This window comes from Eschrichtius robustus, chromosome X, assembly GCF_028021215.1.
Source record: "Eschrichtius robustus isolate mEscRob2 chromosome X, mEscRob2.pri, whole genome shotgun sequence".
Taxonomy (NCBI): Eukaryota; Metazoa; Chordata; class Mammalia; order Artiodactyla; family Eschrichtiidae; genus Eschrichtius; species Eschrichtius robustus.
In genome coordinates, this window is record NC_090845.1 from 2,928,137 (window position 1) to 2,956,032 (window position 27,896).

Sequence of the window (27,896 nt, forward strand, 5' to 3'; positions counted from 1 at the left end):
ACCCTATGCCCACTAGGCAGCACCCAAAGGGCCCCCAGGCAGCTGCAGACACCAGGCTACGTCACGTCCGCAGCCCACCCACCAGCCCATGCCCCGCCTGATGCCCTGGCACCTTTCACAATAGACTTGCTTAAGTGCCCAAAACAGATCCAGTTGCCAGCACTGTGTGCCAAGGGCCGGCGGGTCCTCCACCAACTTTCCATTGTTGAATTGTGTTTCCACCTACCGGTGTGACTGCACTGGTCTAGGTTTCTATCCTCATCTCCTACCCCCGCAAAACACAGCGAGCTTTTAAAGCAGCCCTGCAGAGCGCCCCAGAGGGAGGGAGGGAGGGAGAGACAGAGAAAAAGAAAGGGAGAGAGATAGAAGATGGAGAAGATGAGACAGAGACAGAGAGAAAGACAGGAAAAGGAGAGAGAGATGGACAGAGAGAGAGAGAGAGAGAAAACGAAGGAGGAGATGGGCGAGAAGGCTTAGAGAGAGAGGAGGAGAGAAGCAGGAGAGAGGGAGGGTGCCTTCTGTCCCCTCCGTCCCAAGTCGGGTTTCCTAGTCCCAAACCAGGCTTCCCGGGCACCCCTTCCTCACAGCCAACTACACACGGGCAAAAGGCTACTGACGGAAAAGGGAAGGCTTCAAGGCCACTCTGAATAGTTTTAATGCCACTCTGGCTGTGCCCCTTGGTCATACGAAGCCCCAAGCCATGCCCTTGAGGCCAATGCTTCCTCCCTTCCCAGAGAGGGTGGGTAAGGGCCCGAAAATGTACCTGGGTACCCCTGCTCCAGGGTCATTTACGGTATGTGCCCTCTTCCCCTTTGATTCTTTCCTGACAGGTTGGCACAACTCCCTTAGCAACAAAGAGTTGCTAAGAAGCCACAGGCTGGCTTGAGCCCACAGCTTGAAGGCAGCGCTCTTGGGGAGTCGGGATATTCTGACCCACTCAGGGCGGGCTCCATACACCAACACGTTTTGGGATCCAAGCACTCAGGGAACTGGAGACTTCACGTTTCCAGCTGCCTAGGAGTGGTCAGGCTCAAAGGAGGACGACAAAAAGGAAATCAGTGCCGGATAAAAGAAATGCCCAGTTCCGGATACACAGACGGAAAATACGGCAGGGTAAGGAAATGCGTAACTCACCCCCAATGCCGCCCCGCGCCCCTAAAACGCCACGGGACACCGGACCCCCCAGTTCCACATACGCTCTCAAGTCCAGGCGGGAGCGTCCTGACGCGGGGCAGAGGGGGGAGCCTGGCCAAGGTGAGGTCTGCAGGGGTCTCCGCGGCCGCCGCCGCCTCCGTCCCCGGGGGCCCCTGCCTGGGAGGCGCACGACGTCCTCAATGTGACGTGACCCCAGCAAGTTCTGTGACGTCGGGGGGGCCCAGACACCGGGGAGGTTGATGGGGGGCGGGCGGGAGGGTCTAAATCAGGAGACTTTGGAGGTGCGGGGCAGAGCGCCCGCAGGCGGGGAGGCTCTCGGGGGCCGGAACGAAGCCCTCCAAGTCTCGGGGCGTTCGGTGGACCCAGGGCGCAGGGGGAGCCCCGCGCGGAGACCCCGAGCAGGCGGGACCAGGCAGGGCCCTCCCCGGGCGGCGGCCGGGCGACCGCACACAAGCCTTTTGTCTGACGCCGGCTTCCCGGGCGGCGCCGAGCGCCCCAGCGGGCCGGGTCCCCGCGCGTCGCACTCACCCACGGTGGCCAGCGTGTCGAAGTCCTGCGAGCGGTAGGCGGGCGGCTCCGGCGAGGGCGCCCCGGGGCCGGGGAAGTGCGCGGGCGCGCCGTCGGGGGTCTCCCCCGAGCTCTCTCGGGAGTCGGCGTCCGCCGCGGCCGCCTTGGCCAGCCCGGGCGCCTCCATGGGGGCGCGCTCAGGTCCGGGGCGCCGGGCCGGGCCGGGGGGCGCGGGGGGCCGGGCTTCCCGGGACGCAGCCTCGGAGGGCGGCGCGGCGGCGGTGGCGGCATCAGCGGCGCCCACCCATGCGCGGCCCCCGCCTCCCGGTCGGCGGCCGGGCGCAGCTGGCGGCGCGGCGGGGACAATGGCGGGGCGCGGGGCGGCGCTCAGGGCAGGAGCGGCGGCGGCAGCCGGTGGGAGTAGCCAGCGGCCTCTGGGGGCGGGCGCGGCGCGGCCTGGGCGGGGGGCGCGGCCCGGGCGGGCGGGCGCGAGGCGGGGTCCTGGCCGCGGGCGCCCGCCTGCCTGTTCATCCCTCTCGTCCCGCGCCCGCCGCCGCCGCCGCGCGGGCGCTGCGTGCGCGCTGCTGGGGGGCCGGGCGGAAGCGGCCTGGGCGGGGCCGCGCGCTCCCTCCGCCCGCCCGGGCGCCGGCCCGGACTCTGCCCGCCCGGCTGGGGGCGTGGCCCGCGCCGCCGCGCCCCGCCCCGTCCGCGCCCCCGCCCCGGGACCTCAGGGCCCGGGCGCCAGGGGCCTCGCCCGCCATTCTGGGGCGGGCGCGGGCGGCGAGGCGCCCGCGCGGCCTCCGCGCCCCGGGGCGCCCCGGGGATGGGGTCTCGGCCGAGCTCCCGCTGGAGACGCGCGGGCCTGTCCCCGCGCCCGCTGCGCCCCAGCCCGGAAGGCTGGGGGGAGGCGGGACCGGCTGGGGAGCGGGAGGGCGTGGTTCAAAGAAAAGTAAAGTTAAAACATAAAGCTGGAGTTGGAAGCGGATGGGGCGCGCTCCGCCGACCGCGCGGTGCCCGCGAGTCCCGGCGGGCGGTCGCCACGTCTGGCGAATAACCCCCGGGACCAAGGCCGCTCCCAGCCCTGGCTTGCTGGACTGCAGTCATGTAAGATACGCACCGTGGGGCAGGCGCGCAGCTGCGCTCCCGGAGGGTTTCTTGACAGCCTCCGATAAATCTTTTAATTATTTCAAAAGAACTATTTTTAGAAATACTAAGAGGCAGGTAACAATCAGAGAAGTACCAAATGCAGCGCATGCAACTTGCCGGGCCGCTGGTGTAAACACACCAGGGACGATTTCGGAAAGGAAACGCAGGACGGTCACAGACACACGGCGATAGCGTTTGGTTTCTCCTAATGGAAAGTGTGTCCCAGGCCATCTTTGGTTATAGCTATACCCCCAAAATGTCGGGGCTGCATCTGAAATGCAAATGTACCTACACGGATCCGGCCACTGTTTTTCCGGGGATCTGGTTAAAGTGCTCCTTGGACCACAGCGGGCCGGGCAAGGAACGCCTGGAATCGGTCTTTCTGAGCAGCCCACAGGGCTATCCGGGCCGCAGGTCCGCGCACCACAGTCTGAGCAGCGAGAGGGCACCGTGCCTGCCCTACTGTTTGACGGGATTCCAGCGATTCCGCCCTTGAAAGGGAGGGTCCTGCCCCTGAGTCCTCGGGTCGGCGTGGGGACGGTCTGTCGCAGAGGCCAGAACTTCAGAAAGGAGGCGTTTTACGGGGGACCAGGCCAGGCCTGCCTCGCTTGGCCAACTGGGAGGGGGTGACAGGAAATCAGAACCGGCTCTGGGTGTGGTGTTCTGGCCCCCGGCTGCCAGCCGCGCCCCAGCCCTCCTCTGCACATTGTGGGTGGCTTTTTCCCCGGGCGAGACGCTTGCTCTTTGCTGGTTGCCAGATCTTGCTTGAGCTGGAATGCGAAAAATGCGCTCCAGGAGCGGGCCGCGTGCGCCCCAGCGGCTGCTTAGACAAGGGCTGGTCCCCTGCGCTCAGGCCACCAGGCCGTGCCCCGCGGAGGGGCGACCGGGCCGGTCCACGCCGGGCAAGGGCGCGTCTCCACGCGGAGCGCGCGCCCGCTCCCCGCGGATGCGACCTTGTGACTGCGGTCGGGCTGGCTAATTAAGGTCGACGGTCAAGGCTGGGGTTTCACACCCAGCGAAAGGCACGCCTGGCCCTTCTAATGGCAGCCGGGGAGGGAAAAGTAACAGAGACGCTGGCAGAGTTAAACTCTGGGTGGCGGAGTGGATCTGACCCTTCCTCGCCCGCCCGGGGCTTGACCGCATGCCCACCTGTTCCTATAAATATCCCGGCGGGTTTCACAACACCTTGATGAACAAAGCCGCTTTCACTTGGAAGGCTCATAAAAATTCTTCAGAAACCACAGCATATTTCTTGAAAGGCAAAAAAGAAAAAAAGCCCTGCAAGCGAGGCATTACAGGGTCATTTGTACCGCCTTTGTGATGAGCAGTCGGTGGTGATGGGGCAGGGAAATACCGAACTCTGTAACCCAGCGGACTAAATGCTCCCCGTACGCGGAATGAGCTCTAAAGTCAACGCCGAAACAGGTGTAGGCGGTGTTGAATAAGGGAGAGAGAAAAAGGGTGGTCCATGAGGGCAGCTGGACACTTCTTTTGGAATTGCACATATTTGTAAATATGTATGTCTATGAGTAGCTATGTATATATGTGTGTGTGTGTATACTGAGTTAAAATAAAAAGTGTACAGTTGCCTTCACAAAGTTTACGATCTCTATATATTATTATATATATTACATTCCAATATGTTCTGATATATATTCTAAAATAAGTGTTTACCAGTCTTCACAGGCTCTACAATTCATATGTATATAATAGATATTAAATATCACGTATTATATTCTAATCTATTCTGTGATAGTTTTACAGTATATATTCTAATCTATTTGATTATGTTCTCATATATATATTCCAAAAGAAGTGTTCAGCTGCCCTCACAGACTTTATATTTATATATATATTAGATATTATTTATATCACATATATTCTAATCTATTCTGAATATATATTCTAGTATGTTTTATTATATGTTCTAATATATATATTCCAAAAGAGGTTTTCAGCTGCCCTCACAGACTTTACATTTTTTCATGTATATAATATTAGATACTATTTATACCCCATATATTCTAATCTATTCTGAGATGTATAGTCTAATGTTTTTATTATATGTTCTAATACATATATATTCCAAAAGAAGTTTTCAGCTGCCTTCAGACGCTACAACTTATATATAATATTAGGTATTATTTATGTGATATTACTACATTCTAATATATTCTGGAATATACATTCTAATATATTTTATTATACATTCTGATTCAGAGAAGTGTTCAGTTACAGGAGTACGGTTTCCGATTTCCGTGGTCAGACTTTACTGTCATTCAGACGAAGCCGTGGTTTAGGAGAAATAGCCTAGGTCATTTCTCGTGCTCAGTGATTTTGTTCCTATTTCTCAGGTGATCTGTTGCATAGCCACGTAGGGGGGTTTTGTGCTTTCATTCGTCACCAGTGAATGTTTTCCTGGCAAGGAGTGATTCAAATATTTATAAGCGCTCGCTTTTAGTAGGTTTGCAATCCTCTGCTTCTTCGTTTTCCCTTGTCCGGACGGCCCTGTGGTGGGTTTGCGCTGGTTTAACGCGCTAGGAATTCGTGATAACCTAGTTAGTTGGCTACGTTCTATTAGAATCCTGGGCACTTCTGCCTCCACGGATGGACCTCTGCTGTCATGACGGGTCACAGATGATGGTACTTATTTCATCATTATGATCAGTACACCCACAGTCATCAGAGGCCTGCCCCGGTGGGAGCCCAGCTGAATCCCCACCGCTCACAAAGCGTCTCCACGCGCCCCAAGGGCTGTATTTTGGCGCCTGGCTCTCTAGAGATATTTTATGCAAAGCGGCCCCCCTTTTCAAACAGCTTCAACTTCACTTGTTGAATAAGTGTTTGACCCAACATACGTGGATAAGTTTTGACCTAGCAGTGGCCTTCCTGCTGATGGAAATGAAGTTTTCACCATGGAGATGTCACACGCACTGCCCTGGTTAGGGAGGTCATGGACCCCAAATGGGCTGAGAGCAATGAACTCACCCAAGGTAGAATCCTGGATGGTTAAATATGTGCACATTTGGGTAAAATCAAGCAATCCACCATCACTAAAATAAAACAAAACCCTAAGCCACCCTCTCTACAAACTGAAGTTTAAAAATCTGAAAAAGTACAAGGACATTTGACTGTCACACTGCTCTTATTCATGTATGGAGCTCCAACGTCTATGAATAATGTTTTTATACGTGTCTATTTGCTCGGAGGCTTTTCTTGAGAGATTTCAAACGGAACTGTAGAGGAACGTGTTGAGAATAGACACATTGCCTGGGATAGACCAGCCTGTAATTAGAAGATGGCGCATTTACTCATCACCGAAGATATGCAGGAAAGTTTTTACTTGTCAGATGCTGAAGAGATTCATGGAAAATCTAAGGTGTGATGCTGGAGGAACCCAGGTGGGTCATGCTTCCCGAAACGTGAATACATATGGTGGAAGGAAGCGTCCTTCATCCGAAAGAGAAGTTAACTTTCTATGCCCCTGTGGCTGCTGTTTAACTGGATTTCTGAACTTGAACTTTAAAAGTCATATTTTACCCAAGGAATCATAGTGATGGTTAGAAAGTAAGGATGATTAGGAAGTAAATATGATGACTTAAGAGAGATTTCACCAAGGGCATCCATCATTCTGTTCCATCATACGTTAACGTGGTTTCCTTTCCCTACCTAAAATTTCAAGTTGTGAAAATGAATGAGTGGGGTGGACCCCGTGAGCCACGGTGACCTGCATCCTAGCATCCACAAACCAGACCCGTCACTTGGGTCAGGCGGTAATCAGTGTCCTTTTAGCTCATGTGCTAGTGTCCGGAGCTTTCCACGAATTCCAAGTACCACAAAGCAACATGAGAAAAATTATATCAAATCAAGTCGTATCTGTCCCTAGACATTATAAATAATATTCTAGTACCAACTGTTATCTACTTTGGATTAAAAGCCTCTTTAGATTCTCACCTTGTATGCTACTAAAAAGTACCACAAAGGGCTTCCCTGGTGGCGCAGTGGTTGAGAATCCGCCTGCCAATGCAGGGGACACGGGTTCGAGCCCTGCTCTGGGAAGATCCCACATGCCGCGGAGCAACTAGGCCCGTGAGCCGCGACTACTGAGCCTGCGTGTCTGGAGCCTGTGCTCTGCAACAAGAGAGGCCGTGATAATGAGAGGCCCGCGCACCGCGATGAAGAGTGGCCCCCGCTCGCCGCAACTGGAGAAAGCCCTCGCACAGAAGTGAAGACCCAACACAGCCAAAAATAAATAAATAAATAAATAAATGAATAAAATTAAAAAAAAAAAAAAAAGTACCACAAAGACATTACCACGAAAGAAAACTAAAATCCATTTCAGAAGGGCTAGATTTAAAGACGGGGGAAAAGTATAAGACAGGCTCAAGGCTGTGTTGTACAACACAGGGAATATAGCTAATATTTTATAATAACTGCAAATGGAAAGTAACCTTTAAAAATTGTATAAACATTTAAAAGTTTTTAATTAAATAAAATAAAAAATTTTAAAATAAAGAAGCGGGAAAACAAACTTAAAACAACAAGACTAGGGACTTCCCTGGTGGTCCAGTGGTTAGGAGTTTGTGCTTCCACTGCAGAGGGCACAGGTTCAATCCCTGGTCGGGGAGCTAAGATCCCCCAAGCCATGTGGCATGGCCAAGTAAAATAAAACAACAAGATTAGAAGATGATAGTGGAGCCAGTTTTCCAATCCCGGGATGGTCACAGGAGGACCTCCTCAACTTGATAGAGACAGAATCACAGGGGTAAACAGATAAACAGATCTGACAACCTAAAAATGTAAGAACATTATGGAATTATAAACAAAATAAAAACACATTTACAACAAGAATGCAACGTGCCTAAGAAAAGTACATGAGCGAAACTGATATATGTTCAATGGGCATTAACAGACAATTAACCCAAAAAAGGGCATAGCTACGGGTCATTCACACAGGGAGGAAACAAAAAATCTTTAAAATAACTAATAATCAAAGAGACTGGACTGAGAACAAATGTGATGGCTTTTTTATTTCTTTCTTTCCTTTTTTTAAATCCACCTGACATCGTATAGGTGAAATGTTCCATGCTAATGAGGGAATTCTTATACATTTTTGGTTGTAATGCTACGAAATGATCATATGTTTTGCTGCAGTCATTCTATGTCTAGAAATGTACTTTTCAGAATTAAATTTGGAGAATATCAAAAGCCTCATGATCAGAGTTACCCATGATTATGGGATGAAATGTGCTCTGCAATCTCACACAAGTTCAAATGTAGAAGCCCCAACCCCCAGGACCTCAGAAAATGTGGCTGGATTTGGAGATGGGGTCTTTAAAGAGGGGATGAGGGTACAATGAGGTCACAAGGGTGGGTCTTGATCCCATAGGACTGGTGTCCTTATAAGAAGAGATCAGGACACAGACACACACAGAGGGACGACCCTGTGAGGACACAGGGAGAAGACGGCCGTCTACACGCCCAGGAGAGAGGCCTCGGGAGGAACCAGCCCTGCCCACACCTGGATCTCAGATTCCAGCCTCCAGGACTGGAGACCATAAATTTCTGCTGTGTAAGCCGTCCAGCCAGTGATATTCTGTTTTAGTGACACGATCTGACAATGACACCAATGATTCAAGGCAGTTTTTATTATAGAGAAATAAATAGACATACTTTCAACACCCAGAAATATGGGTATGTATACTGGTCTGTTTACGTAAGGGGATTTTCAAACTCTTCAGAATGGGAGCATTATGACCAAATTTTAAGTATCATAGGCAGTCATCCAAATTTTGTAACACACTCTGATCTTCATTAAATAACAAGATGATGCCTCCCCCACCCCATAAAGGGAGGAAAAAGTCCCAAAAGGTTGTGTCTGGATTAGGAGAATCTTTACCAAGATTTTTCTAATGTTGTGTTGCAATTTCTTTTTCATAAGGACAGAGACCTCAGAACACACAGGAGATTTCACAGGAGATACAGATTGAGAGTTATCTTGGGGCTCGCCTAGAAACTGTGGTTCTGTAGTTTATCTTAACTTCCAGGAGGGACGTAAGAAAACATTTATTAATTCTTATCGGAGAGACAGATTGCTGTAGTTGGTCATCAGTACTTATCGGTAGGAAGAGGAAAGTTGAAAACTCGCGAAGGACGTAAGGAGGATGTGACTATAAGTAGAAACACACGCCCTGATCTTGGAGGAAGGCATGTGTGGCTGGAATTCTTTCTTAATGGAGGATTCAGGCCAGCATCACAAAGTATCCCAGCATTGTCCCCTCCGAGGCGTGGTGGGAACTGGGCAAAGTGAACTTTATCTGGAAGGACGCATGTGATTTTAGAGACGGGGCTCTAAAATCCTGAAAAATAAGACTGGGAATGAGGTGGCAAACTAGCTTTTCTCATGGTAAAGCCAGGATTTTAAAAAATAGTTTCCTATTGCAGACGAAAGAAAGAGATTGAGAAATGCATTTCACAGGACTCCAGAATGCACATGCCGTTTTAACAGGGCAAAGAACGTGGGTCACCCAGTAAACGTTATTCAGAAAACCGCAGGGTGACTTACATGTAAATAAATCAGGCCTCTTTGTCTACTCTTGACACGGAAATAAATTCTTCACGTGTCAAAAGGCATGTGCAACAATAAAGCCCTGGAGCATTAGATGAGAATATGGATATTAAACTACGATAGTCATAATAAATACATTTGTATAATCTGTATAATGTACATGTTTTACATAGTGTATATATAATTTATATTGGGTTGGCCAAAAAGTTTGTTCAGGTTTTTCCCTAAGATCTTTATTTTTTAAATTAATTAATTTATTTTTATTTACTTGGCTGCATGTATCTTTTCGAATTAGGGAAAAGGGGGTGGGAGGGATAAATTAGGAGTTTGGGATTAGCAGATATATAAAATAGATAAGCAACAAGGACCTACTGTACAACACAGGGCTCTGTACTCAATATCTTGTAATAATCTATAATGGAAAATAATCTGAAAAAGAATATATATATATATACACACACACATATATATATATATATATAATTGAACTGCTTTGCTGTCCATCTGAAACTAAAACATTGTAAATCAGCAATACTTCAATTTAAAAGTACATAAGTAAAGGGGAAAAAAAGAAGTGCCGTTCAGAACAGTCTTAGAAAATGTGGATAGACTTGAATAGAAACAGGCGATACTGGACAAATCCAAAAGGAGCCCTAAAACATCCCATCCCATAACCTTGAAAGAGCAGAGAGATTCCACCCATCTCCAGAAAGCAAGGATGCCACCATCACCTCATGCCTGGGCTTAACATCAAACACCTGTCCACAGGATAAAAGGCACAACAGGTAGTATCCACCACGCATACATGGGGTATATGTGGGGTTACCACCACCAAGAACAACAACACAACCGTGTGTTTGTATAATGAGCAGTGGAACTTTATAAGAAAACGAGGGTTTGGTATCACTTGTTTTGAATTTTGCTGAATTCGCGGCTGCCCTCTCGGGCAAAAAGAAAGATGATACAAGTGTGACAGATAAGCTTGAGGTTAAATACAAAAAGACCTTCATGGGATAGGAATGTTCTGTGGTGTGAAATCTTTGAGGGACACAGAACTAAGAACAATTTAGAAACAAATTTAATCTGCTGTGTGGACACACACAGATCTGGAGTTCACTGAATATCAGACATAGTGCTTTAGCTTTTAAAAGGGGGGGAGTAGGTGTGGGCTTGTCTAGAGACAGTACAAAGAGTTTCAAATTTCCAGAAGAAATTATATTCAATATCCTGGGATAAACCATAATGGAAAAGAATATAAAAAAGAATGTATATATATATATATATATATATATGTATAACTGTATAGCAGAAATTAACACAGCATTGTAAATCAACTATAGTTCAATAAAAAAAAAAAATTTAAAAAAAATTTCCCAAAGATTCACAACAGTGTTCAATGGATGAAACTGTATAGTTTGGGGGAAAATTGATCCCTCAATGGGCCCAGCCTTCTGTGGGGCATTTTAATACAGACCATGAAGCCATTTAGGCTGGAGTCTGTGGGTCTAAACTTTAGGATTTGAAAATGTCAATTAGTCTAATATTTCTACCGTGTGATCATTAAGGAATCTGAAGGTATCTGGATAAATGTGAATTCCTGGTAGGGGATTCCACAATCTTTGGCCAAAATGTTGAGATTCCACCATATTTTTAAAAAGCCAATGGCCAAGAAGCTTAGAGGTTGTCTTTCATGGACCAGGTACTGGGTTCAATGGTGGCCCCCTTCCCCCTCCCCCCTCCCCCCAAAAAAGATATGTCCTCTTACAATCCATTAATGGGACGTTATTTGGAAGAAGAGTCTTTGTGGATGTGACTAAGGATCTTGAAATGAGATCAGCCTGGATGAACCAGGTGAGCCTTAAATCCAGTGATGCATGGACACATGTCCCTACATGAAAAGGAAACACAAAGAGGAGAAAGCATTGCTTAGAAGGAGGTAGAGATTGGGGTAATGCATCTACAAGCCCAGGACCACCAGAAGCTGGAAGAGGGGATGGGACAGCTTCTCCCTCAGAGCCTCCAGAAGGAACCAGCCCTGCCCACACCTTCAACTCAGACTTCTGGTCTCCAAAACTGTGAGAGGATACATTTCTGTTGTCCTAAGTCCCCCCAGTTTGGGGTAATTTGTTACAGCAACCCCAGAAAACCAACACATCAGCTTGTCTTATTTTAGATCCCCGTGAGAATTTGATGAACTGGAGATCGTACTGTGGAGGGTCTGTTTCTGTAGACACCCCATTTGTCGCCCCAAGGGCATGGGATAAACCTTTTGCAGAAAAACTCGAAAAATATGGATATATCTGTCTACCTTTAGCCAGTTGGCAGGTTGCCTTCCTCTTTGCCAAATGACAAGGTTGTACCGGCGGGGGATCTGTCAATGTGTCACATCCCAGACTGATGGTGCAGGAATGTTCCACAGTCCAGCCCACCCAAGATAAACTGTGCACTTGCCACAGAATGATGGCTTCAATTGGTGAGGATGTGGAGAAACGGGAACCCTCGTGCACTGTTGGTGGGATTGTAAATTGGTGCAGCTACTATGGAGAACAGTATGGAGGTTCCTTAAAAAACTGAAAATAGAGCTACCGTGTGATCCAGCAATCCCACTCCTGGGCATATATCCAGAAAAGACGAAAACTAATTGGAAAAAATACATGCACCCCAATGTTCATTGCAGCACTATCTACAATAGCCAGGACAAGCAACCTAAATGTCCATCAGACAGAGGAATGGATAAAGAAGATGTAGTACACATATACAATGCAATATTACTCAGCCATAAAAAAGAATAAAATAATGCTATTTGTAACAACATGGATGGACCTAGAGATGATCATACTAAGTGAAATAAGTCAGACAGAGAAAGAGAAATACTGTATGTTATCACTTATGTGTGGAATCTAAAAAACATAACAAACTAGTGAATATAACAAAAAAGCAGCAGACTCACGGATATAGTGAATGCATTAGTGGTTACCAGCGGGGAGGGGAGGAGGGTCAGTATAGGGGGAGGGGAGTAAGAGGTACAAACTATTAGGTATAAAATAAGCTACAAGAAAATAGATAGCTAGTGGGAAGCAGCCGCATAGCACAGGGAGATCAGCTCGGTGCTTTGTGACCACCCAGAGGGGTGGGATAGGGAGGGTGGGAGGGAGACGCAAGAGGGAAGAGATAGGGGGATATATGTATATGTATAGCTGATTCACTTTGTTATACAGCAGAAACTAACACACCATTGTAAAGCAATTATACTCCAATGAAGATGTTTAAAAAAAAAAAAAAGCTACAAGGATACATTTTACAGCTCAGGGAACATAGCTAATATTTTACAATACCTGTAAATGGAGTACAACCTATAAAAATTGTGAATCACTATATTGTACACCTGTAAGTTCAGCAACTATACTTCAATAAAAAAATTAAATTTTAAATTAAAAAAAAAAATGACAGCTTCAAAACTCTGACCTCCTTTTGGAGCTATTGCTACCGATTTTCTTGCTCTCAAAGATCTTTCCAGAATTTTGCAAGGAGCAGTGAGACCAAGACACGGAGGGCAGAAACAGTATCCTTCATACTAGTTGCCAGTGTTCCTAAGAGGGGCACGTTATTATTTCCTGAGTCGGGGGTGTGAGATGGCTGCAGGCTTTTGCAGTTGCAGGCTGGGTGTTGGTTCTTCTGAGTTCCTGCCGTGTAAGCCGGGATGCCTGCAGGTAGAGCCTACGCATCAGAGCTTTGTGGGACCAGAGGGGGCCGTTTCTCTCAAGGCTACACCTGGTGCGACACCAGCTTGTCAAAAGTAAAATAAAGGCTGCCGGGAAATGGAATCTCGGAAAGAGCTGAATGCAGTTATCTCAGAGACAAACCGGATTTCTGGCCCCCTCCTCCATAATGAATATGAATGAAATAGTACAACTTCTGCCCTCTCTCTTCCCAATTTTCAGGTTTACTTCATGGTTTTCATTAAATGGGATGAGGTCAGTTGCATATTTAGGTGGATGGGGTGCTATTTTGGAATGAGCACGCAGAGGTCATCAGATCGAGAGCTGAAGAGGTGTGACTTGAAGCTGGGTTCCGCTGGGGCTGTCCGCAGGACCACGTCCATGGGGCTTGGGTTTCCTCCCAGCCCTGGGGCTGGTTTCCAGGAGCATTCCTGGAGAAATGGGAGGAAGCTACAAGGGCTTTCCTAACCTCGTCTTCGAAGTGTCCCTTCCACCCCCATTCTGTGGTGACAGGGACTGAAGTGCGTGCCTTCAAAATCCATATGTTGAAGCCCTGACCCCCAGGACCTCAGGATGGGGCTGTATTTGGAGATGGGGTCTTTAAGGAGGGGATGAGGGTAAAATGAGGTCATTAGGGTGGGTCTTGATCCCACAGGACTGGTGTCCTTATAAGAAGTGGAGATGAGGACACAGACACACACAGAGGGACGACCACGTGAGGACACAGGGAAGAGGCGGCCCTCTACACGCCCAGGAGAGAGGCCTCAGGAGGAACCAGCCCTGCTGACACCTGGATCTCAGATTCCAGCCTCCAGGACTAGGAGACATACATGTCTGACGTTTAAGCCCCAATCGCACGACGACTGGGTGAAGCCCCACTGCATCACCCAACCAGTGGTGCACTGTTTTGGCAGCTCTAGGGAGCTAAGACACGTGAGACATAGTAAGTTTATCTCAGATGCAAGGGGAAGGAATTTAGGCTCCACTCCTTTGGGGAGAGGCAAGATAAGAACCTGTGGATGGGAGATGTCAGGTCACCTCTGGAGAATGCAATCGGCTGCGCCATCTTTAAGGTGCTTATTTTGCGGGGACAGTGGGAAAAGGTGATGTCATTCGTTTGAAGTACTGTGGCTGGACTCTGACACGCACCGGATCGGCTGCCACGGAGCAGTGAAGCAAGAATCTTCATCTGACACCCCCTTTTTTTTTTTTTTTTTATACCCTTTTCTTGATACCATCTTCTCGACTTCCCAAACCACTTTGGCCACCAAGCCCCAGCCCCACCTCTAACACTTCCTGCTTCAGTTTGCAGTCAAAAGCCATCTGAGTGTTTTACTAAACCCTGGTGTGTAAACAAGGCATGCTCTGAGGTTGGAGGGGTTCCGGAGAGGTTCTTTAACATTTTTATGCCGCCATAAAAAAACAACAAACTTTTGCCATTTGCAACAACGTGGATGGACCTGGAAGATATGACGCTCAGCGGAACAAGTCAGGCAGAGAAAGACAGATACTGTAGGATCTCATTTATATGTGGAATCTAAAAAACAAAGCAAACTAGTGAATATAGCAAAAAAAGAAGCAGACTCACAGATACAGAGAAGAAACTAGCAGTTACCAGTGGGGAGAGGGACAAGATGGGGGAGGGGATTAAAAGACACAAAGTATTACGTATAAAATAAATAAGATACAAGGGTATATTGTACAGCACAGGGAATAGAGCCATTATCTTGTAATAACCTATAATGGAGTTTAACCTGGAAAAATTGTGAATCACCATGTTGTACCCGAGACATGTAATATTGTGTACGTATATCAACTATATTTCAATTTAAAAACAAACCCCCAAAAGCCCTGGCTCATCCACCATTCCCCCCCCCCCAAAAAAAAAAAAAGACACTGTAAAAGAAAATACATAATTTATTGGAAAATTCATTAAAAATTGTTTAGGGACTATTTTATTTCTCTTCTAGAATAGGTGGTACCTGGAGTTATGTTCCACTCCATGTATAGGGTATGCCACTGGGTACAGAGGACCAGAGATGCCAGGTGAGACAGACACTAATCAGATCCTTCTACAGCGTTTGTGTTGTTCTGTCCATCACTCCGTGGGTACCCTTCCCTGGTGTGCACATTTAACGGGTCCCGCTGAATATCTCCTCGTGTACATCCCAGGGTTCTTCTTCCCTGGCACTGTGGATATTTGGACCAGATAATTCTCTGCTGTAGTGGAGCTGCCCTGGGCACTGTGGGGCGTGGAGCCACTTCCCTGGTCTCCACTCACCCCATGCCAGGACCATGTCCTCATCCCCAAGGGTGACAACCAAAAATGTCTGCAGACATTGCCCCTCTGGAGAAGGAGGGCATTGTCTGGGTTGGGAATCACTGTCTTAGCACAATGTAGAGTTGCTATTCAACACAGATGATAGATATAATTTTTGTATGTGGGTGTGTATATATAGGTTTAGGTAGGTAGATAGGTAGACAGATGGATAGGTGGACAGATAGATAGAAATTATGTATCAGACATTAATATTTTTTACTGAAACATATGACTAAGTTATAAGTATCCCCTTGCAAGTTCAGTTCAAGGTTTGCAACCCAATTATTTATGGAAAAAAGTTCTGTTTTCAGAAACTTATACATTTTAGAATTTCAGTTGAAGGATTATGAACCTTATTTACATCAATGACAGCATAGCTGAACAACCACTTTTTACTTAGTATCATTCCGTATTAGTCCATAAAGAGTCTCCTCATTCCTTTTGATTGTCCTGCTTTTTAAAGAGAATAATATTCCATTGTATTGATGTACCATAAATATATTAATTTATCACCCATTTATGTATACTTTGTCTCTAATTTTAACTATTGCAATCAATGTCTTAATTAATAAACTTATAAATATATCATTTCAAAAAAAGAAATTATGTATCAGACATTTATTATATAATAGACACATTAGATAGATAGATAGATAGATAGGCCCAAATTTGTCTTTTTTCATTTGGCTACAATTTTCATTTACAGAAAACACCCCTAAAATTGATTTGTCTCCATTTAATCTTTTTTTTTAAATTAATTAATTTATTTGTTCTTATTTTTGGTTGTGTTGGGTCTTCGTTATGGTGCGCGGCTTCTCATTGCAGTGGCTTCTCTTGTTGTGGAGCACGGGCTCTAGGCGCGCGGGCTTCAGTAGTTGCGGCTCGCGGGCTCTAGAGCACAGGCTCAGTAGTTGTGGTGCATGGGCTTAGCTGCTCCGCGGCATGTGGGATCTTCCCGGACCAGGGCTCGAACCCCTGTCCCCTGCATTGGCAGGCGGACTCTTAACCACTTGCACCACCAGGGAAGCCCAGTCTCCATTTAATCTTAAATAATAATTCTACAAACTTAGCTACTTTCCTGGTATCTGTTCCATGACAATAATACTCAAGCAATTTATCATGACAGCGTTGGGGGAAGCAAGTTCCACATGCTTTGTGAAACTCTCCAGTTTGAAAGAAACTCCATTCAGGGAAGCTGAAATGATATTTGTATAGAAAACAGTGCAGCAAGAAATCCAATGCGGAAATCACAGTGACCAAAACAAACAAACAAACAAACAAACAAATTGTTGCGTTTGTATTTTTTTAAGTTGTAAAGGCTCTATAAGCATAAGGAGCTTTTTTTTTTTTAGACCTATTTTTGTTTGCAGCTACTTGGGTAGCATAATCCCAACACTGCATATGTGGGAATTACTCGCATTTGCAAAGCTTTCTCAGAGAAGTTGAAGAAACATTAGCTTGATACTTCTAAAGCTCTCTTAAGCTCATTTCCTTAATTCCCTAAAATGTCACCAGGCTAGTGCAAAAACTAGAACGCATCTTTGAGAAAGCATCACCAAATGCAGCTTTTCTCTGGAAATTGCAGCTTCAAAATCTAAAGAGCCCTCTTTCCGACGTAACAACTCCTTCCCAACAAATCTTGCCTCAGTGGTGAAATTACTTTGTATAAAAGAACAGCTTAGGGACTTCCCTGGCTGTCCAGTGGTTAAGACTTTGCCTTCCAATGCAGGGGGTGCAGGTTCAATCCCTGGTCAGGGAGCTAAGATCCCACATGCCGCGGGGCCAAAAAAACAAAACATAAAGCAGCAGCAATGGTGTGACAAATTCAATAAAGACTTTAAAAATGGTCCACATCAAAAAATAAATAAATAAATAAAGGCTAAATTACCATTTTAAAAAAAAAAGAACAGCTTAAAATTAGGCTGAAGCCAGGTAATGATTACTCTTAAGAAAATATTTAGACGCTGATGCTGAAATTTTAGGTATTTTTAAATGTTTGAGCTGATCACCCCTAAGGCATCTGTGGACACATCCATATTCTTTTGCTCGTGTGTGTTTGTTTTAAATTGAGCAGTTTGGGCTTAGAGGGGAAAAACTGTGTTCATCCCGTGGAATTTTGATCTTGTCTGTCTAATCAGACTTCACTGGGAGAGTCTGTCCAGTTCCTGGGGGTTGAGAGGGTTTACGTCAGCAGACCTCACTCTTCCAAACGTTATTGCTTATCTCAGTGACTCAGACGGGAAAATCTGGGGTCAGGAATCTCACTCATCTGTCTTTTATTGACCTGGAGGTCCTTTTAACACCCGGACCAAAAAAAAAAAAAAAAAAAAAAAACCCAAATGAAAAAAGCACCCCCAACTTCTATGAACAAAGAGATGTCGCCGCCTATATTCATTTAACGTTTTGTTTAAACATAGTTTTTAAAAGGAAGAAGACTCAGACATAAGTTATGTTGATTATTGTAATAAAGGATTTAAAAAATATAAAACAATCTATCGTTACGTGTGTACTATTTAAGTAAACTTTTACGAAGACACGGGTGAGGTGTGTTTTCCTAAGCATAGAATCAGCAGGTAGAATGAATACTCCTTCCTTGATTTAAGATGGAATTGAAACACGTTGTAGTTTTAATGCTGCGTTTAGCTTTCATCCTCTCAATTTTCCCGAGATTTCTGGGACTGCCGTGCTCCTTCAATCGCTTCTGAAATACCCTCTGATTCTAATAAGAGGTCTGATCTTCTGTTTTTTTTTTTTTTAGCTAGAGAAATACCATCGTGAGCTCTATTCCAGAGGCACTTATCCGTATTACAAAAACACATTTGCAAACCCAAATGCACTTCCTAAAATACGGTTTGGATATTGGAGTGGAATAACATGCTTCAAACGAATCAAGCCAAAAAAAAAAAAAAAAAGTCTAAAGTGTACATCCTTAAGGATTAAAATTTTAAGTATTTTTTGGTACGGTCCATTTGAAAGGCGTTTTATGATTCAAATGTTGTCTTTGTCCTCTGGCCAGCGATGGAGAAAATTGCACAAACATTTTATCTCTGGACAAGAAGATCTAAAACACAGCAGTTACTCAAGAGACGAGACGTGAGCACACAGAAATCGCACGTGGTTCACTTCCCCACAAAGGACACTCATTTTACTGTGTGGGAAATCACTGTCTTCTAGCCTCAGTGCCACTGACGTTTGGGGCTGCGTGACTCTGTGATGAGGGGCGTCCTGCGCCCTGTGGGGTGTCGGGCAGCTTCTCTGGTCTCCACCCACCACGTGCCAGGAGCTCCCCCTCCCCTATAGCTGTCACAGCCAAAATGTCTCCAGACATTGCCAAGTGTCCCTGGGGAGGCAAAATAACCCCCGGGGTTGTGAATCACGACTCGAGACCTGAGGACGATACACAAACGAACTGGAAATCGTAAACACTGATCTTAGCGGGACTGACTTGGGTTCTACTCGGCTGGATCCCAAGTTACTGGTTGGGTGACTATCTTCCCCACGTGTCTTCATGCTGGGGTGCAGGCCAAGGGGCAGCGGATACTTGGGGTGTCCTACTCCTCTGGCAGAGAATGGGAGCTAAGAAGATTAAACAAATGAGGCTGCCGCATTTACAGCCCACACTTTGGTCACCTGTTACTGATGCATTGGCCAGTAACATGTTTGAACCCAATACAATGGTGCAGGAATAGTTCCTGTGCAATAAAAATGATTCTAGTACCAATTCCAAGGTGTACGTGTGTGTTGGGGGAGGGTTCCCCACATCAATGCTTGCACACCAGTTGGGTGTCCTACAACTCAATTCCGACACATCTACCTGGAGAAAAGGTCGGACCCCACAGGTGAAGGGCTCAAGTCCCGCAAGACTTCCTCCACTTCAGATGCCAGTGTCAAATCCCGGGTGTCACCTGTGTTTCTGAGCGACCACCTATAAATGGAAGTTTCCCACCACCTCCTTCTGGGATTCTATTAATTTGCTAGAGTGGTTCACAGAATTCAGGAAACCCGTTTATTCTCTAGAGTACCGGTTTGTGACAAAGGATATTAAAAGGTACAAATTCACAGCCAGATGGAGAGGTCCCAAACAAAGGAGCTTCTGTCCCTGTGGAGTTTGGGGTCTGGCATCATGTCACGTGGAAGTGATCTTGCTTCCCAACTTGGAAGCTCTCTGAATTCCATCCTTCTGGGTCTTTAGGGAGGCTTCACTACTTAAGCACGGCTGATGAACTCATTGGCCATTGATGATTGATTCAACCTCCAGCCCCTCTCCTCTCCCTGGAAATCAGGGGGCTGGGACTTCGTCTCAGCTTACCCTTCCCCCTCCCCGTGTCCTCAAGTCCATTCTCAACATCTGCGTCTTTATTCCTGTCCTGCCCCTAGGTTCTTCAGAACCATTTTTTTTTTTTTAGATTCCATATGTATGTGTTAGCATACGGTATTTGTTTTTCTCTTTCTGACTTACTTCACTCTATATGACAGACTCTAGGTCCATCCACCTCACTACAAATAACTCAGTTTCGTTTCTTTTTTATGGCTGAGTAGTGTTCCATTGTATACATGTGCCCCATCTTCTTTATCCGTTCATCTCTCGATGGACACTTAGGTTGCTTCCATGTCCTGGCTTCAGCTTTGGTTTCTCGCTGAAAGACTGCACATTCCTTTCAGTGATGAATCCCACACAGAACTTCCCTCTTCCGATAATCAGTGGTCCTCAAAGCCAGCCAGGACCAGCAACGCTGCATCACCTGGGGACTTTCTGGACCTGCAGAATCTGGGGTCCATCCCAGATGCGACGAACGGAAAGCTCTGGGGGTGCGGCTGTGTTGAACGCGCCTTCTGGGAGATTCCCAAGCACGCGCCAGGCTAAGAGGAGAAGGCTGCTTCTTCACGGAGACCCCCAAGCTTCACCAGCTGAATCCCTGCGGAGGATGGGGCCCTTCTTCTAGAGCAGCATCCTGGGGTTGGATATCGGACGGGCGAAACACCTGACAGTCTGGAAGACGCTGGAGCGCACCCACCCCTCCCCGGTGTTGGCCGTGGGCTGGACACCAAGTCCTGGGGTCACGCAGAGTCTCATTCCTTCCTCGGGTCAGCTCGCGTTGAGGGCAGGGGACGCCGTCCAGGCCAGTGGGACTCAGTGAGGCTTCTGCTTCTTGGCAGAAAAGGTGGAGCTCATTTCTGTTGGACTCAAACCTGGACTGTCGTAGGCTTAGAGTCGGGCTTCTCAACCAGGGGTCATCCTGCCTCCTGGGGGGAACCATTGGCAATGCCTGCAGGTGTTTTTGATTGTTATAATTAGAGGCCAGGGGTGCCACGGTATGAGATGTCCTAGGGCTGCCTTCACAAATGACCAGAACCAGATGCCTTAAAACAACAGAAATTTATCCTCTGTCAGTCCTGGGGACCAGACGTCAGAGGTCAGGGTGTCCCAGGGCCGCGCTCCCTCCAGAGGCTCCAGGGGAGGGTCCTTCCCGCCTCTTCCAGCTTCTGGGGGCTCCAGCCGTCCCTGGGCTCGTGGCCGTGTCCCTCCCGTCTCTGCCTCTGTCTTCACGGCGCTTCTCCTCTGTGACTGTGTCTCTCCTCTTCCGTGTCTTAGAAGGACCCTGTCATTGGATGTAGGGCCACTTCATCCAGGAGGACCTCATCTCAGACCCTTCATTTCATCACGTCTGCAGAGAGACCCTATTTCCAAATGAATTCCTATTTGCAGGTTCTGGGTAGACATAAATTTTGGACCCACTGAACCCACAACTGGGCCCATCTTAGGATTCTACCCACCACACTCATGATTTTCAATGTATTTCCTAACAAGGGAACACAAAGTGTATCTGAAACATTCCCTTTCTGCTAAAGAATAAAATACATGAATAATACAGGCTTTCTTCAAATAGCCTTCAATCAAGTCAAACCTCTGAAATATTGACAGTTTGCCTTTTTCCAACCAACCAAACATTAAAAACACTCATGCAAAACTCTTTTGCATCTGCCAGTTTGGTTCTTTCTCATTCTATGCTTTACCAGGAAAGGCGACTCTGAGCTACATTTCAATGCTTTTTAAACAGTTGCTTTTTCTGAAACAGCCATGTTTGAAGTGAACTTTCAATGGACACGGGGGAGGAGTTATTTAGCATCTATGTTTTCCAGGGAGCATGAGCTCTGTTCTGTGTCGCCCAGCCCCGCCAAACAATTACGTGGTTTTAATACAGATCGAAACAGTTGCCATAATTATGCTAACCATCTAACCCAATGCATGATAAAAGTGCCATTACAAGCCTAATTACTATATAATTATATATAATCAGAAGTTTTCCAGCTAATAGGAGCACATTCTTTGCAAGGAAAGGAGTGTGTGTGTGTGTGTGTGTGTGTGTTTGCATTAGTAATTATAATGTTGTCGCCGTGGTTTGAAAAAAAAAAAAAGGTGGCTTTTGTTTTGCTTTGTTTTACTCTAGGTACCCTTTATTAAATAAAGTCTGAGGTGTGTTTGTCACAAAGAGAAGTGAAGAGTCATCCCAACTCTTTTTTTATGATTAAATGAATATTATTTGCTGTAAGCCAAGTTGTATGATGAGAATACTAAATTGGAAAATAATTACATTTTCCAAGTTCAAGGGTTTAAATTGTTTATTCCTTGGAAACATTAGGAATGAGACGTCTTTCGCAGAAATGTTTTGAGGCTTAAACGATATATGTGAAAACATTTTGTCAACCAATGATCAGATGGAATTATTATTGGGGTATGAAGTGTTGCAATAAGTAAAAACCAGGAGATCTAATCCAGCTGGGCAAATGTCTCATGATGGTGTCAGGCTTGAATTGGGCTGAGGTGTTAGGAAAAAAAATATTGCCCTTGCATGGTGCCTGAAATGACCTTCTTTGTGGGGACTCTTGGGATTCCAACATCTTCCAGACGGTCCCAGTTGAAATACAAACAAAACTGAGAAAGGACATAGGTGAAACCACCAGAATTCACTATTTGTATTTTATTATTTTGTATCATTTTAATTTTAGTTATGGTCTGCGGATGGGAAGGAAAAAAAGTTCTAGCGCTTTGCATTTTTAACAGCTTTGGGAGATACTATTCACATAGCTTTCAATTCACCCAGAGTGTACAATGTGATGCCTTCCAGTACATTCACAGAGTTGTGCAACCAACACCTCTATTTAATTTCAGAACATTTTCATCACCTCAAATAGAAAGCCCGTCCCCATTAACAGTCGGTCCTCACCCCCTCCCTCCCTGGTAAACACTAACCCACTTTCTGTCTCTCTGGATTTACCTGTTCTGGACGTTTCCTATCAATGGAATCACACTGTGTGTCCTTCTGCGTCCGGCTTCTTTCACTGAGCATAACATGTTCAAGGTTCATGCACACTGTAGCCTGGGTCAGAGCCTCACTCCTTTTCATGGCTGTGTGATATTCCACTGCGTGGATGGATCCTCTTCTGTTTATCCCTCCCTCCCTCCCTCCCTCCCTCCATCCATCCATCCATCCAAGCATCCATGGACACTTGGGTGGTTTCCACCTTCTGGTGGTTGTGAATAGTGCTCTGAACGTGTGTGTACAGATGTCTTCATTTCTCACCCTGCCACTTACGTTAAGCAAATGCGTGTGAGCATCTTTCAGAACAGATGGTGTCACATGTATAGCGGCTCTCCCTCTTTTGGCACAGTGCTGGCAGGCGTGAATGAGGAGGAAGGAACAAGGAAGGACACAGCAAATTTGTGCTGACTCTCAACCCCGTCTACGCACCTGGATCAATGAACCCCAGGTCTCTGGAGGGCACCCTGAGCATTAGAACAATTTAAACCTCCCCGAGTGATTGTAACTGTATCCAACGCTGAGACCCACAGTGGTCCAGATAAAGTCTGAGAGGGAAGCAGGGTGGGCCGGGGGGGTCAGCCTGGGGCATCAGGTGACTCACCAAAGAGCAGGGACATTTATTATCCACCCGTCACTCTTCTCGCCTTTATAGATTTGATGGTGTCTTCACGGTCACCTGCTTTTTCACCACCTGACCCTGAACAGGGCCACGCAGTCTCAGCAATGCCAGCCAAGTGTAAAATAGATGTGGGTTCCACCTTGGGTAGGATTCATTTCCTCTGCAAGGAACAGAAACCCCAGGGCACAGTGATGCAGAAGAGATGGATATTTTCTCTTCCTAGGAAAGAGAAAGTCCACCGGGAGGCAGCCCAATGCCCGTGAGGTGCTCTGCCCGCTTGGAGGCTGGTCTTTATCCTGACAGCCCAGGACGGCATCTGGCTTCTCAGAGGGAGGCTGGAGATGTCAAAGAAGAATGTGACAGACACCCAGCTCTTCTGAAGAGGCTCATGGGAGCTGCCCCTGGGTGCTTCTTGCTTTCCTTATGCCCAACCAACGGCCATCCTATGCCACTCCAGCTGCAAGGAAGCCTGGGGTCGCTGTCCTGAATCCGAGAGGCCTTGTGCCGGGTTCCAGACTCCTCATGGTGGAAAAAGAGTGGAGTGAATACAGCAAGCGCCCCCAGCCAGCTTGTGCCACGGTAGGGGCAGCATTTTGGTCTCTTGTATGTGTGTTTTGGGTGAATAGAAAAAAGAAGTTACGTTGCAGAAACTAGACAAGTGCATGAACAGTTGAACCTTGAAAGATGCAGTGCTCGGGCAGCAGGGAAAGAATAACAGAATAGACAGAAAAGAAAAAGCCGGCCGTTACAACGCAATCGATGTGAAAAATCAGTGAAATGATGGATGAGGCAGACAGGTGGGTGAGTGCAGCTGTCGAGAGGGGAGAACTCCTTGTCGTGGTTACTAGACGTTAGACCAGTGATTGTCACCTGGGGCTGACCTTTTCCCTCCACCCCCAGGGGACACTTGGCAACGTGTCCGGAGACATATTTGGTTGTCACAATTTGTGGAGGGGGAGAAAGAGGGAGAGGGAGAGAGAGACACAGAGACACAGAGAGAGATTCTGACAGCACCCACAAGTTTTCCCACTTGCTGTTTTAACCATCATAAAGCATACAATTCAGGGGCAGTTAGTACACACACAATGTTGTGCACCCCCCGTTTCACCACCCCAAAAAGAGACCTCGTACCCATCAAGCAGTCACTCTCCATTCCCCTCCTGCAGCCCCTGAGGCCCATCAATGTGATTTCAGTCTCTACGGCTTTGCTCATTCTGGACATTCCATACAAATGCCATCATGCGCTCTGTGACTTTTGGTGTCCGGCATCTTTCAGTGAGTTTCCTAGGGCTGCAGGGAGGACGCATCACCCACTGGGGTGGCTTAAAGGGGAAAAAAACGTAATTCTTTCACAGTTCTAGAGGCCAGAAGTCTGGCCTGGCAGGTGCTCTCTGAATGCTCTTGGCGGGGGGTAGGGTTCCTTTCTTGTCTGCCCCCGGCTTCTCGTGGTTTACCAGCACTCCTGGGAGTTCCTTGGCTTGTGGCTGCATCGTTTCTCTCTCTGTGTCCATCATCCCATGGTTTTTTCCCTGTGTCTCTGTGTCTCCACTGGACCATCTGGTCATGAAAACACCAGCTCTATTAAGAGAGGGCCCCCTCCCACTCCACTAGGACCTCACGTTAACTTGATTCTACCTGCCAAGACCCTATTTCCAAGTAAGGTCCCATTCTGAGATACTGGGGTTAGGATTTCAGGGTATCTTTGGGGGAGGTTGGGGGTGTAATTGAGCCCACAAGAGCGCTCAAAACTCAGTAATGACAATCCATGTGTTTTTTAAAAGGGAAATAATATTAAACTTTTATTTATATTTTGTGTACTTATTGAAATTAAACTCTTCCAGCAGGTCAGAACATTTTACAGTTTACAGTTCACGGCATTTACAGATGGTTTCTTTTGTTTTAACTGAACTAAAAGGGACAAGAAGGGACTTCCCTGGTGGTCCGGTGGTTAAGACTCCACACTGCCAAGGCAGGGGGTGAGGGTTCCATCCCTGGTGGGGAAATTAAGATCCCACGTGCCATGCGGAGCGGCCAAAAGATAAAAAAGATAATAATAATAATGAAAAAAGGAACAAGAAACTTAAAGAAAATACCTGAGAAGAAAGTACAGATTGACGTGTATATGCTATGTCATGAATCAGGCCTGGGAATGCGTTTGTAAATGTGATATTAGCGTTAGCAAGACTTCAAGCAGTGTTGGCCAAGTGGCAATTAGGGATGCAAGGCTGGGTTCAAGGGTCATGAAAAATACAACACATGGTGCGCTTTCTAAACGAAAAGAAAACCCGATTCCTGGCACGATTCTACGTGATGCAGTAGCAGTCAGTCCCCATGGCCACCTCAGGAGCCGCGCTATTTTAATGCGATGCTTAAAAAGATCAAGGCAAATGCAGAAAAGAAATGCGTGATGAACAACATTTTAAAGGAAGATGGTGATCAGCACACAAAGATGATACTCAGCCAGGCCAGTTAATCCTCCCCCTGTGTCCTGCCTGGGGAAGCACACCAGGTAAGAGGACCCCCTTCCCCCAGCATCACCGAAAAGACGCAAGGGATACAGCACCAGGGATGGACCTGGAGGGTATGATGCTTAATGAAATAAGCCAGAGAGACACAAATACTGTATGATATCACTTACATGTCGAACTTACAAAATACAACAAAGTAGTGACTCTAACAAAAACAGAAGCAGACTCACAGATCTAGAGAACTTCCCAGTGGGGAGAGGGAAGGGGGAGGGGCAAGATAGGGGGAGGGGAGTAAGAGATACAAACCACTGTGTATAAAATAAATAAGCCCTGGGACTTCCCTGGCGGGCCAGTGGTTAAGACTCCGTGCTTCCACTTCAGGGGGCACAGGTTCTATCCCTGGTGAGGGAACTAAGATCCCACATGCCGTGCGGCACAGCCAAAAATAAAATAAAATAAATAAGGTAAAAGGGTATGTTGTACAGCACAGAGAATACAGTCAATATTTTATAATAACAATAAATGAAGTATAATCTGTAAAAATTGTGAATCATTATATTGTACACCTGAAACATAATATGGTACATCAAATATACCTCAATTTAAAAAAATTTTTTTAAAAGAAAAGACGCAAGGGAGCTTGGGAGGGGCCACCTACGTGACCCTCCCTCTTCAAAACCAGCACAAAGCAAGTGCCCATCTCTTCCACCCAGAAGATCAGGTGGGGTGCATAAAGCATCTTCCATGAATCATCTAATCTACGTGCAAAGACACAGGCACGAAGGCTAATTCCCTTTTGTGCTTTCCCACACGGTCTCGTTTGTGCTATTTTGGGTCACCCAGTCATGCGGTCACAGATGCTTTTAGCACAGGCTAAAGGCACGGGGAATCCATCTGCCTACTTCTTTTGTTCCAAGGACAGAAGTCTCCCCTAAGGGGCTCAGGGAATCTTGTCGCTGCTTCCAGCCCCCGGACAGGGATGCTTTGCTAAAAGCGTAACAAAGTGTCCGTTCTTTCCAAATTCACTGCGGAGAAGGTAGAACAGAGTGACCTTCACATGGGGCAAATGTTTATTTTTGAAACTCGACTGCGCCCTTATATTTACATAGACAATCTCCATTTCCTGAGAAGACATTGGCAAGTTCCATTTGGGGCTACTTGGTACTCTTGTCAACAGTTTAGATGCTGTGGGATGCACAGAGGTTACATTGAAAGGTACAGTGTTTGTGCCAGGAAAGGAGAGACGGCACCAGATTAAAAGAGCACAGTGGCCGACCTGGGAGGTTAGAAAGAGTACAGCAGAACACCACAAAGGAAAGAGGAAGGAAAGAAAAGGAAAACAGCAGGGCTCATTACATTAAAAAAGAAAGAAAGAAAGAAAAGAAACAGAAGATCCACGTAGTCAAAATTAAAAGCATTTAAAACTTTTTAATTAAATCCATTTTAAGTTAAAATTGAATTTTGGTAAAATTAGTTTTATTTAAAAATTTACATTTGGAATTCCCTGGTGGTCCAGGGATTAGCACCCATGCTTCCACTGCAGGGGGCACAGGTTCGATCCATGGTCGGGAATCTAAGATCCCGTAAGCCGGGCCACATGCCAAAAAAAAATTTTTTTTTTAAATTTTATTTTATTTTTTATACAACAGGTTCTTATTGGTTATCTATCTTATACATATTAGTGTATATACGTCAATCCCCATCTCCCAATTCAAAATAAAAATTTACATTTAACACATTCAATTATTTTAATTTAAATTTTAATTTGTAATATAGCTAAAAGTACACTGAAATAGAAATAGTAGAATCAGCAAAATTCTGGTAAGAATGAACATAAAAAGAAAATAGAATGTGCCAATGAATAATAAAAAGCAGATACAACTTAAGATGCAGCAGTGTTTATAACAATAACAATAACAAAAAATCCAAGAAGATAACATTTTTAATAACGTTTTCCCCGTACATTTAAAAACTTGGACACAATAGAGGCATTCACACTGTTCTATGAATTTGGTATTTTTTTTTTACCAAAACTGACTCAAGTACCTATGTAAGAGCTGAAAAGTATTATA

The 27,896-nt window shown here is 46.3% G+C and overlaps 1 protein-coding gene and 1 long non-coding RNA gene across 4 annotated transcripts in view; one reads left to right on the plus strand and one right to left on the minus strand.

The window, feature by feature from the left end:
• Positions 1–2,056, minus strand: part of PRKX (protein kinase cAMP-dependent X-linked catalytic subunit) — a 109,562-nt gene extending 107,506 nt beyond the window's left edge. For 2 of the 3 annotated variants that reach the window (XR_011072244.1, XM_068533154.1), the window contains exon 1: positions 1,684–1,914. Coding sequence is in view for 2 of the 3 variants with exons in the window: in XM_068533154.1 (XP_068389255.1) it covers positions 1,684–1,849 (166 nt within the window). In the remaining variant the exon portion in view is untranslated. Of the gene's footprint in view, positions 1–1,683 lie in introns of all 3 variants that reach the window. The other variant, XM_068533155.1, reaches the window with a different exon arrangement.
• Positions 1,435–27,896, plus strand: part of LOC137756697 (uncharacterized) — a 34,893-nt gene continuing 8,431 nt past the window's right edge. The window contains exon 1 of the long non-coding RNA XR_011072245.1: positions 1,435–1,717. This is a non-coding gene — a long non-coding RNA (uncharacterized lncRNA). The remainder of the gene's footprint in view (positions 1,718–27,896) is intronic.